General features: G+C 43.0%; 1 protein-coding gene across 3 annotated transcripts in view; it reads left to right on the top strand.

Moving 5' to 3' along the window:
• Positions 1-1471: 1471 nt before the first annotated feature.
• cog7 (component of oligomeric golgi complex 7) overlaps positions 1472-12563 on the top strand; it is a 61789-nt gene continuing 50697 nt past the window's right edge. Inside the window, exons 1-3 of one of the 3 annotated variants that reach the window (XM_059979716.1) lie at positions 1472-1606; positions 2590-2845; positions 5519-5667. In XM_059979716.1, the coding sequence (XP_059835699.1) occupies positions 2680-2845; positions 5519-5667 (315 nt within the window). In that variant the 5' untranslated portion in view covers positions 1472-1606; positions 2590-2679. Of the gene's footprint in view, positions 1653-2552; positions 2846-5518; positions 5668-12563 lie in introns of all 3 variants that reach the window. The other 2 variants (XM_059979717.1, XM_059979718.1) reach the window with 2 other exon arrangements.

Here is a 12563-nt window from a genome sequence, read left to right as displayed (position 1 = left end):
GTGTGCTCTCGGGGCTGAGAGGTCGGAGGGCAAGGGAGTGGCCCCATGGGCGACCCAGTTTTTGGCCGATTGAAGCATCGAGGCCGGGACAGCTGACGGTGTGTTCTGCTAATCACTGGCTCCTGTCGGAGGAAGGTCCCCGTTCTCGAGTGATTTCCCCCGCTCTCTTTCAATGGTGAGAGAGAGCCTATCAGAGAGGTGACGCAGAAGATTAGTAACATCAAATCCGCTCTCATTGTTGCAGGAACACCCTCGATGGGGAGAGGGCAGCATGTCGGTTTGTGAGCTGCAGTTTGATGGACTGATCAATGGACTCTAGTGCTTCTGCTACTCGCAAAGTGAGGGAGTGGGTGGGTCAGTGTTTCTGGCACTGGTGAGGGGGAGGAAGTGGACGATGCTTTCACTGGTGCTGTGCAAAGGGGGGTTCCAATGTTTCTCCCATGGGGTTTCTTTGTTTTGTGGTTTCTGTGAAGAGGATGAATTTCAGGTTGTATACTGTATACTCTGACAGTAAAAGTACTTTGAAATTCTACACCTTTACACTAACAGCATTTTACAACGGCCAATTACTTACAACAGCCTGTATGTTTTTGGGATGTGGGAGGAAGCCCACGTGGCCATTGGGAGAAAGTGAACTTCACAGAGACAGTGTCAGAAATCAGGATCAAACCAGGGTCTGCGAGGCACCAGCTTTGCAAACTCCTCCAGCAGGATGAGGGAACCAATGTCAAGAGTATTTCCCCCTCACCAACAGGCCAATAATTACAATCAGCTGTCTCTAGAGGTCAGGGCCAAAGCTCTGCTCTGAGTGATAGATCAGAGCAGATCCCAAGACCAGCTTATGGGAATCCGTGGCCAATGACCACTCAAATTACAGAAGCTTCAGGGCTAGAATCTTACATGTTAACCTCATCTATCTTGTCAATCACCTCCCACCCCGCCTGGAGACTCTATTGTCCTTATTAGGGTTAAACACACAGAAACTGGAATAGAAATAAATGATCCCCAAACTCAAGGGACTGTCTGTGGGGAAGAAGTCACCTCCCTCTGAACCAGAGGGCCGTACCACAAATTCATTGATATTGGTGCTGGGACAAGACTGGTCCATGGGATGGTCCTCTACTTCCAGCTGCCCCTTCTCTGGTTTACTTCAGCCATGGTTGAAAGCTGATTCTGGGGTCGTTCCTAGATTGTGGCTGCACTGTTTCTGAGAACAACCAGCATTATCACCAATTAAACTTTCTGGTTTTTACCATGCAAAAAAAAGTCTTCAGCAATTTCCCACATCAAAGCCTACATTTTAAGAGCACTTCACTAGCTTCAGCTCTTTACGGAGAGTCCTTGGGGCGATGGGATCACCGCCACTGGCTAAGTCATTCCACATTTCATTGAAGTGGCAAATAAACTTCATCTTTCGTCACGCCCAGGGACTTGCCCTCACCAAGATGGCGGCCACGAGGTCCCGCTGACCACTTTATGGCGATTATTATTTTGCGACTGCAGTTAAGCTATATCCGGTTTCCGCATGTGTGGCGGCGGATTTTACGGTCGTTCCGAGGCCGTGGCCGCGCTGTTTCTGTGGGGGCTGGCGGAGAGGGTGAACGGGGTAGGTCGGGCCGAGCTACGCAGGGAAAGAGCCGAACCGGGTACCGGTAAGGGCGGCGATCGAGGCCTACTATCCTCCGGCCCCCCTACCCGGTTCAGGGCTCCGAGCTGCCTGAAGCAATGAACCCGGAGGTTGTGGCTGCGAGGCCGAAAGAAGGGAGTCCCGTACTGCCGAAGCAGTGCTGTAAACCCCCTTCTACTGCTGTAATGGACTGAAAGGATCCATTGCACCCGGGACATTCTCCCACTTGTCATCACTGGATAGGTCGTCCGTCATGAGGTGCCGTGTCCTATGACATTGGCGATCATGGTCTATCCACGACCATAATTGTTCTTGGCAAATTTTCTGCTGAAGAGGTTTGCCAATACCTTTATCAGGGCAGTGCCTTTACAAGACGGGTGACCCCAGCCGTTATCAATACTCATCCGAGATTGTCCTCAAATAACCAGGACTTGTGATATGCTTCATACCACTATCCACCACCACCTCCTCCCGTGGCTTCACGTGATCCCGATTGGGGGAGGGGGATTTGCAGGTTGCTCACGTTAACACATTGCCCATGGGTGACCTGCAGGCTAGTGGAGGGAGGGAGCACCTTGCACCTTCTTTGGCAGAGATGTGGCTCCAGCCTGCCACCCATATTGGATAGGTAGTCTGGCCATTATCTCTTTGTTGGCTGTGTTCGTTGATGCCCCATTGCATGTATATTGTTGTGAATAAAGATTCAAACAACAATCAGCCAAAAAGGCTTATTGGATAGAATGAACTTCAGGTAGTCATGGAAGATCTGGACCCGAAATGTTGATGGTGTGTTTCTCCCCGTGGGTTCTGCTTGAACTGCTGATATCCTTGAGCATTCCGACTTGCTCCAGGTTCCAGCATCTGTGGTCTATAGTGGCTGCAGTGTTTCAAACTGACCCCTTCTCGTATTGCTTTTGTTCAACAGCTGACTGACTGGCACATTCGTTTCTCTTGTTGCACAGACGAATGCTTCCTACTGGACACAGAACAGCATCGAATGATTGGGACATTCCCTGAATTGAAAGTGGATTAAATCCTTCAGGCCACGTGAAATGGATTTCTCAAAGTTCTTGGATGACAACTTCGATGTGAAGGACTGGGTGAATGGGGCTTTCAAAACAGTTCAAAAGGAAGCCCCGGGGAAGGTTGACAGTCACGCAGCCACCCTGGTGATGAAGCTGCAGTTGTTCATTCAGGAGGTGAACAATGCAATCGAAGGTGAGTAACAATTGAATTTATCTGGGGCTTCAGGATTATCTGTTAGTTACATGGATTCATGCAAATGATTGCAGTGACCAATGCGCACACTGATGCACAAAAGATTTGTGAAGAAATTTAATGGGAGGGGCAGGAACACGCACACTGGTGACCCAGGATATGGGAACGTTGGCAAGGTTTCTCCGAAAATAAATCAGTGTAACATTAAATACAGTTCACTTGTGCCTTGTAAAAATAAAGTTGGAAGTCACTGGGATAGGGACGGAGTCTGTCCATATTCACTGGGACAGGGACGGAGTGCGTCCGTGTTCACTGGGACAGGGACGGACTGTGTCTGTATTCACTGGTGGGGGAGGGGGAGGGACATATAGAGTGTGTCCGTATTCACTGGGATAGGGTGGAGTGTGTCCGTATTCACTGGGGCAGGGACGGAGTGCGTCCGTGTTCACTGGGACAGGGACGGAGTGCGTCGGTGTTCACTGGGACAGGGACGGAGTGCGTCGGTGTTCACTGGGACAGGGACGGAGTGCGTCCGTGTTCACTGGGACAGGGACGGACTGTGTCTGTATTCACTGGTGGGGGAGGGGGAGGGACATATAGAGTGTGTCCGTATTCACTGGGATAGGGTGGAGTGTGTCCGTATTCACTGGGGCAGGGACGGAGTGCGTCCGTGTTCACTGGGACAGGGACGGAGTGCGTCCGTGTTCACTGGGACAGGGACGGAGTGCGTCGGTGTTCACTGGGACGGGGACGGACTGTGTCTGTATTCACTGGTGGGGGAGGGGGAGGGACATATAGAGTGTGTCCGTATTCACTGGGATAGGGTGGAGTGTGTCCGTATTCACTGGGGCAGGGATGGAGTGCGTCTGTATTCACTGAGATAGGGACGGAGTGCGTCCGTATTCACTGGGATAAGGACGGAGTGCGTCCGTATTCACTGGGACAGGGACGGAGTGTGTCCGTATTCACTGGGACAAGGACGGAGTGTGTCCATATTCACTGGGACAGGGATGGAGTGTGTCTGTATTCACTGGTAGGGGGGGAGGGGCATATAGAGTGTGTCCGTATTCACTGGGACAGGGATGGAGTGTGTCCGGATTCACTGGGGGACGTACAGAGTGTGTCTGTATTCACTGGGGTTAGTGCATCATGCAGTGTTATTTCTGTGGTTGTCAGTTATATCTCGTTAATTGAATTGTTGTGTGGGTCATTTGTAGTCTGCCTTGATTTACTGGGGCTTTCTGGAGGTGTTCAAATGTTTTCATTAAGAAAACCTGGGGTTTTTTGGATTTATCAGGGAATAAAGTAATATTTATAGTATTTTCTACCGTGTGCATCAGTATCTACAAAGCATCGTGTTGGAAGTATATCAGTTTTTTATGGAAGTTCCCTGAGTGTGTCAGTATTGATGAAAAATTCTTTCCAAAGTATGCTGATATTTTCAGGTGATTCTGGGTGTAAATCTTCGATTACCCTTTCATCAAACAAGGAGACTGTGCATGACAGTATTATCATTTTCAAAATGTCCCTCTTCTATTTAGTTATTGATTCTGTGATTTTCCCAATAGCAGATGTCAAACTAATTGTATCAATATTTCCAAAATTTCTGTCTCCCTTCTTTCTTGAAATCACTTTCATGATTCTCCAGAATCTTAGAAAGGATGAAAGATGAAATATGATGAGTTCACTCTGCAGCTGTTTCTTCCACCACAGTTGGCTACAAAGTGGTTGCATTAGTTCTTTTGGAGTGATGCAGAGATGTTCTAACTGGATGCCCAGAAGTGTTTTGGCGACATTTGAGCCTTCAGTGTGAATGGGAATCATGTTTATTATCATTGACATGTGCTGCAAAATTTGTTGTTTTGTAGCAGCACCTCAGAACGAGGTATGAAAATGACCATAGTTACAAGAAGTAAATTGTGTGAAAGTGCAATATTGTGAGGTAGTGTCCATGGAGCATTTGGAATTTGAGGGAAGGAAGCTGTTCTTAAAATGCTAGACGTGGGTTTTCAGGCTCCAGTACCTCTTACCGGTGGAGATAATGAGAGGAAGAAACATTCCAAATGGTGCAGGTTTCACGATGGACACTGCCTTCTTTGGGCATTGCCGTTTGGAGATATCCTTGATGGTGTGGAGGGTTGTTCCTGTGGTGGAGCAGGGTGGGTCTACCACCTTCTGTTGGCGCTTTTGATCCTGCATATTGGAGCCTCCACGCCATGTGGTGATGCAACCAGTCAGAATGGTCTCCACAATACATCTGTAGAAATTTGTTAGGGTCTGTGGTCTCCTCAGAGTCTTAATGAAGTATTGCTGTTGGCACGCCTTCTTGGTGATTCCATCCAGGGGTGCAGTGCTTGTTGGAGTGAATCTGGCACCTCTATAAAAGCCGAAATAAACAAGCTAATTAAGTAGGTGCCGCCCAGGGTGATTTGAGTATCTCAGAAACTGCTGACCTCCTGGGATTTTTACACACAACAGACTCTGAAGTTTACAAAGAATGGTGCCAAAAACAAGTGGATTTAACAAAATGTTTTTGCTCACAGAACAGGCACTCACTGGATTTTTTTTTTGTTTTACACCCTTTTTATTTTTGTACCTGACAGGTAACTGGAATTGACTGGTGTCAGCACAGGTCTGTCCTCTCCGTTCACTCCCAGTTTTTCTTGCTTTCAGAGACTAGTCATCAGGCTTTGCAGAACATGCCCAGAGCTCTCCGCGACATGGAAGCTCTGAAACAGGAAGCTTCCTTCTTGAAGGAACAAATGATACTTGTTAAGGAAGATATTCGGAAATTTGAACAGGAGACGACACAATCTATGCAGGTGAGGCTGAAAAGTATTTAGATTGTGGGATAGCTTGCATGTTTCCTCGGTGATGCAGTTTTGAAATACTTTTTACCTTTTCTAATCTCTCTCCCTCTGAACACACTGTCCTCCACTTTCTCCACACCAATCCCACCTTCAAACCAGCTGACAAGGGTGGTGTTACAGTTGCCTGGAAGACTGACCTCTACCTTGCCAAGGCCGCGCGGCAGCTGTCAGACACCTCTTTTAACACTTACCCCTGGAATAGTGCCCCACTGAGGAGTGCCTGCTCATCGTCTCCCACACCATCAGCAATGCTCATTGACTCTGGAGATCTCCCATCCTCTTCCACCAACCTCAGAGTTCCCTTACCCTGCACTATTCATCTCTATTTCCTCTACACGGTCCACAATCCAAACTGTCCTAGTAGGCCTATTGTTTCTTCCCGCTTCTGCTCTGCTGAACTTGTATCTTCGTACGTCAACTCCATTTTGTTCCCCTTGGTTCAGTCCCTATTTACATTCATGACACATCACATGCTCTCCATCACTTCAGTACCTTTAAGATCTATGGCCTTCTTGTCACTATGTTTGAACAGTCTATACACACTACAATCTCTCTTCAGGAAGGCTTAAAGCTCTCTGCTTCTTTCTTGTCAACAGACCTACCAGTTCCCCTCTACTATCACGCTCCTCTGTTTGGTGGTGTGGATCCTCACCATCTTTTTCTAAACACCTGGGCCCCAGCTATACCCATTTTTTTCGTCAGTTACAAGGAACAGTTCCCAAGCTTTTCCTCCTCTCATTGACAACTGTAGTGGTGCTGCTTTTGCATCCATTTTAAGCTCATCAATTTTGTCGACTTTCATTTCACTCTGCTCTCAAATTTACTTGGTCCATCTGTGACACAGCTCTCCCCCTTCAATCTCTTTGTCTCCATCTTCAGAGACAGACTAACTACTGATATCTTTTACAGGCGTACTGACTCTCACAACCAAAGAGGGGGCATATAATAACACAAAAATTAGTGGGCAGTTAGAGGATTGGGAAGCTTTTAAAAACAACAGAAAGCAACTAAAAAAATCATAAAGAGGGAAAAGATGGAATATGAAGGTAAGCTAACCAATAATATTAAAAAGAATACCAAAGGTTTCTTCAGATATATAAAGAATAAAAGAGAGGTGAGAGTGGACAATGGACTGCTGGAAAACGATGCTGGAGAGGTAGTAATGGGGGACAAAGAAAAGGCAGGTGAACCGAGTAAGTATTTTGTATACTGTATGGAAGGCACTTAGCAGTATGCTAGAAGTTCCAGAGTGTTGGGAGCAGAAGCGAGTGAAGATGCCATTACTAGGGAGAAGGTGCTTGGGAAACTGAAAGATCTGAAGGTAGATAAATCACCTGGTCCAGATGGTCTACGCCCTAGAGTTCCGAATGAGGTGGCTGAAGAGATCGTGAAGGCATACTGATTTTTCAGGAATCAATAGATACTGGCATGATTCCGGAGAAATGAAAAAGTACAAATGTCACTCCATTCTTTAAGAAGGAAGAGAGGCAGAAGAAAGGAAATTATAGGCAGTTAGTCTGAACTCTGGTTGGGAAGATGTTGGAGTCGATTGTTAAGAATGTGTTTTTGGAAGCACGTGATAAAATAGTTTGACTGTCAGCATGGTTTCCTTAAGAGAAAATCTTGCCAGACAAATCTGTTGGAATTCTTTGAAGAACTAACAAGCAGAATGGACAAAGGGGAATCAGTGGACATTTTGTACTTGGATTTTATGAGGGCTTTGACAAGGTGATAAGCACATGAGGCACGTTATCAGGATAGATACTAGCATGGATGGAGCATTGACAGGAGGCAAACAGTGGGAATAAAGAGAGCCTTTTCCGATTGGCTGCTGGTGACTAGTGGCATTTCACCTGTGTTGTGACTGCTTCTGTTTACGTTATATGTCAATAATTTGGATGATGGAATCGATGGCTTTGTGCCCAAGTTTACGGATGAAACGAAGATAGGTGGAGGGGCAGGTGGTGTTGAGAAAGCAGAGAGGCTACAGAAGGTCTTAGACAGATGAGGAGAATGGGTAAAGAAGTGGCAGATGGAATACAGTGTCGGGAAGTGTATGGTTATGCACTTTGGTAGAAGTAATAAAAGCGTAGACTACTTTCTAAATGGAAAGAAAATTAAAAATTCCAAGTGCAAAGGGACTTGGGAGTCTTCGTATAAGATTCCCAGAAGGTTAATTTGCAGGTTGAGTCAGTGGTGAGAAAGTCGAATGCAATGTTAACATTCATTTCGGAAGGACTAGAAATAAAAAAAGGATTTAATGTTGAGGTTCTGTTAGGCACAGGTGGGGCCTCACTTGGAGTAATGTGAGCAGTTTTGGGCCCCTTATCTTAGAAAGGATGTGCTGACATTGGAGAGAGTTCAAAGGAGATTCATGAGAATGATTCTGGGAATGAAAGGGTTGCCATATAAAGATGGCTCTTGGACTGTACCACTGGAATTCAGAAGAATGAAGGGGAAATATTGAAACGTATCGAATGTTGAAAGGCCTTGATGAAGTGGATATGGAGAAGATGTTTCCTGTGGTGAGGGAGTCTAGGACAAGAAGTCATAGTGTCAGAATAGAGGGGACATCCATTTAGGAAATGAGGAGGAATTTCTTTAGCCAGAAAGAGGTGAATTCATTGCCACAGGCAGCTGTGGGGGCCAAGTCATTGGGTATATTTAAGACAGAGGTTGATAAGTTCTTAACTAGTCAGGGCTTGAAAGGTTATGGGGAGAAGACAGGAGACTGGGGCTGTGAGATAAATGGATCAACCATGATAAAATGGCAGAGTAGACTCAATGTGCCAAATGGCTTAATTCTGCTCCTGTATCTTATGGTTATCTTGTCTATATTTCTTCTCGCCATGTCACTTGTAAAAATACTATTCCCTTTTCTTTGTTTCTCTTTGCGCATCTGCTCTTAGGATGAGTGTTTCCATTCTACAACATCTAAAATGTCCTTTATTTAAAGAAATGGCATTCCCTTCTACCACTATCGATGCTACTCTCACTGTTGTCATACAGTGATATGGTTCTCCTTGTCTTTGCCTGCTGTCCCTTGAGCTTCTGTGTCCAACACATCATTCTCCTTAACATCTGCATCTCCAATAGGATCCCACCACTTAGCATATCTTTCCCTCCCCCGCTTTCCATGGGAATTGCTCTTTACGTGGCTCCCTTGTCCACTTGTCCCTGCTTATTGATCTTCCTCCTGGTATTTATCTCTGTAAGCGTGGTAAGTGCTACATGTTCCCCTATCCCTCCTCTCTCACTACCATCCAGTGCCCCAAACAGTTCTTCCAGGTGAGATGACACTTCACTTGCTAACCTGTTGAGGTTTTATTGTATCTGGTGCTCACCGTGTGATCTACATCGGTGAGACCCAGTGTAGATTGGAGTTCGGCTTTGTGAAGCACCTTTGCTCTGTCTGCTGCAAAAGGCAGGATCTCCTGCTGGCCATCCATTTAAGTTTGACTTCCCATCCCGTTCAGACATGTCAGTCCTTGGCCTCTTCTACTGCCATGATGAGACCAAACTCAGGCTGGACGAGCAACACCTGGTATTCCATCTGGGTAGCCTCCAACCTAATGGTATGAACATTGATTTCTCTAACTTACAGTTGTTTCTCTCCCATCCCTCCTCTCTTTTTCCATTCCTCATTCTAGTTACCCTCTTACCCCTTTTTACCTCACCTTGCCCATTATAACCATCTGGGGCTCCTCTCCTTCCATTTCTTCTTTGGTCCACTGTCCTCTCCTGTTAAATTTCTTCTTCGTTCCTTTACCTTTTCCAAATATTCCCTCCCAGCTTCTTACTTCATTCGCCTCCACCACCCATCCACCTATCCCCTCATCTGGTCCCAACTATCACCTGCCAGCGTGTACTCCTTCCCTCCCCCTCACTATCTTATTCTGGTTTCTGCCCTCTCCCTTTGCAACACACACAAAATACTGGAGGAGCTCAGCAGGTCAGGCAGCATCTATGGAAGAGTAGCAGTCAATGTTTCAGGCTGAGACCCCTCTTCAGTACTGAGAGCGAAGAGGGGAGATGCCTGAATTGAAAGTTGGGGGGAGGGAAAGAGGTTAGCTGGAAGGGGATAGGTGAAGCCAAGTGCGTGGGAAAGATCAAGGGCTGGAGAAGAAAGAATCTTTTCCTTTCTAAATCTTTTTATTAATATTAGTAATATGGACAGAATACAGATGATATATTGATAAAGAAATTACCAACATAGACATTCCATTACATATGAAAAAAAAACATACAAAATAGTTACAATATAAATGAGTTTACCAAGACATAAGCCATAAGATATATGTATGGACATAGTAAATCTAAATATTTCATAATGTATAATATAAAAAAAACAGAAAAAAGAAAGAAAAAAAAACAAAAAAAAATTTATATAATGCAGAACTATCTAATCTAATAACTATAACTAATAAGTAATATAAAAGAAAAAAAACCAAAAAAGAAGGAAAAAAAAACGGGCTGTTTATAATATCTCACAAAAATAAGTATTCATCAATGCCGTCACTTCCGATCCTCTCAAAATACATAAGCTGAAAACTGGGAAATCAAATGAACTTGGCACAGGGTCATATTACATCATATGAAAATGTTGAATAAATGGTCTCCATAACTTTTCAAATTTAATAGAAGTCTCAAAAGTACCACTTCTAATTTTTTCTAAATTTAAACATAACATAGTTTGAGAGAACCAATTAAATACAGTGGGAGGATCAATTTCTTTCCAATTCAACAATATAGATCTTCTAGCCATCAGAGTTAGAAATGCAATCATTCGACGGGCTGAAGAAGATAAATGCAGTGAATCTAACATTGGTAAACCAAAAATTGCGGTAATAGGATGAGGTTGTAAATCAATATTCAAAACCGCAGAAATAATATCAAAAATATCTTTCCAATATTTCTCCAAAAATGAACACGACCAAAACATGTGAGTTAAAGACGCAATTTCAGAATGACATCTATCACAAATAGGACTTATATGAGAGTAAAAATGAGCTAATTTATCCTTGGACATATGGGCCCTATGTACGACCTTAAATTGTATTAGTGAATGTTTGGCACATAACGATGATGTATTAGCTAATTGAAGAATTCTATCCCAATTCTCACTAGAAATACTAAAACTAAGCTCTCTTTCCCAATCCTGTTTAGTCTTATAAAGAGGCTCTGAACGTATCTTCATAATTATATTATAAAGTTTTGAAATAAGCCCTTTTTGAAAAGGGTCTAATTCAAATAAACTCTCCAAAGTATCTGAAGGCACAAAATTTGGAAACGTAGAGAGTACAGAACTTAAAAAATGTCTAATCTGTAAATATCTAAAAAAATGAAATCTCGGCAAGTTATATTTGTTGGATAATTGTTCAAAAGACATGAAACAATTATCTAAAAATAAATCAGAAAATCTTAGTAATCCCTTAGTTTTCCAAGCTGAATAAGCTTGATCTATAATGGAAGGGTGAAAAAAACAATTAGATACAATAGGACTATTTAAAACGAATTGAGTCAACCCAAAAAATCTCCGAAATTGAAACCATATACGCAATGTATGTTTAACTATCGGGTTGTCAATTCGTTTCGGCAATTTAGAAAGAGCAAAAGGGAGAGAAGTCCCTAAAATAGAACCCAAAGCATAAGCTGATACCGATTTAGTTTCTAAACTCACCCAACAAGGGCCAAAAGATCCACCCCCATCTTTCAACCAACATAACAAATATCTAATATTAACTGCCCAATAGTAAAATCTGAAATTAGGTAATGCTAACCCGCCTTCCTTTTTTGTCTTCTGTAAATATGTTTTACCTAACCTGGGATTTTTATACTGCCATATATATGAAGAAATTTTAGAGTCAACATTAGTAAAAAAAGATTTCGGGATAAAAATTGGTATCGCTTGAAAAATATATAAAAACTTATCCTACCTATTAGGGATAGAGACAAAGGTGACCACTTAGTCACCTTTAATCTGATCAATTAAGGGTAAAAAATTAAATCTAAACAAATCTTTATGGTTTTTTGTGATTTTGATCCCTAAATAAGTAAAAGAGTCATTAACTAATTTAAAGGGTAAATTTCCATAAATTGGGACCCGTTTATTCAATGGAAACAATTCACTTTTATTAAGATTTAACTTATACCCAGAAAACTCACTAAATTGAGCCAATAATGATAAAACTGCTGGAATGGATTTCTCCGGGTTAGAAATGAATAATAATAAATCATCTGCATACAAAGATAACTTATGAATATCTATCCCACGATTAATACCCAAAATATCCTGTGATTGTCTGATGGCAATTGCCAAAGGTTCTAAGGCAATGTTAAATAGTAATGGACTAAGAGGACATCCCTGTCTAGTGCCCCGAAATAGTCGAAAAAAGGGAGATCTTTGATTATTGGTAACCACTGAGGCTACTGGAGTATGATAAATCAATTTAATCCATGATATAAATATCGGACTAAAATTAAACTTCTCCAACACATTAAATAAGTAAGGCCATTCAACTCTGTCAAATGCTTTCTCCGCATCTAATGAAATCACGCATTCTGAAGTATCATGTGAGGGAGTATAAACAATATTCAACAATCTCCTAATGTTAAAAAAAGAATAACGATTTTTAATAAAGCCAGTTTGATCATCTGAAATAATTTTGGGTAATACCTTCTCCAATCTGGATGCCAGTAACTTAGAAAAAATCTTGGAGTCTACATTCAATAAAGATATAGGTCTATAAGAAGCACAATTAGTAGGGTCTTTATCTTTCTTCAATATTAGAGAAATGGAAGCTCTATAAAAAGATTGTGGCAAATTCCCTAATCTAATGGCCTCCTCA

Source organism: Hypanus sabinus, chromosome 9 (genome assembly GCF_030144855.1).
Source record: "Hypanus sabinus isolate sHypSab1 chromosome 9, sHypSab1.hap1, whole genome shotgun sequence".
In the NCBI taxonomy this organism is placed as follows: Eukaryota; Metazoa; Chordata; class Chondrichthyes; order Myliobatiformes; family Dasyatidae; genus Hypanus; species Hypanus sabinus.
The sequence above is the reverse complement of the archived record's forward strand: the minus strand, read 5'-3'. Positions and strand labels throughout refer to the sequence as shown.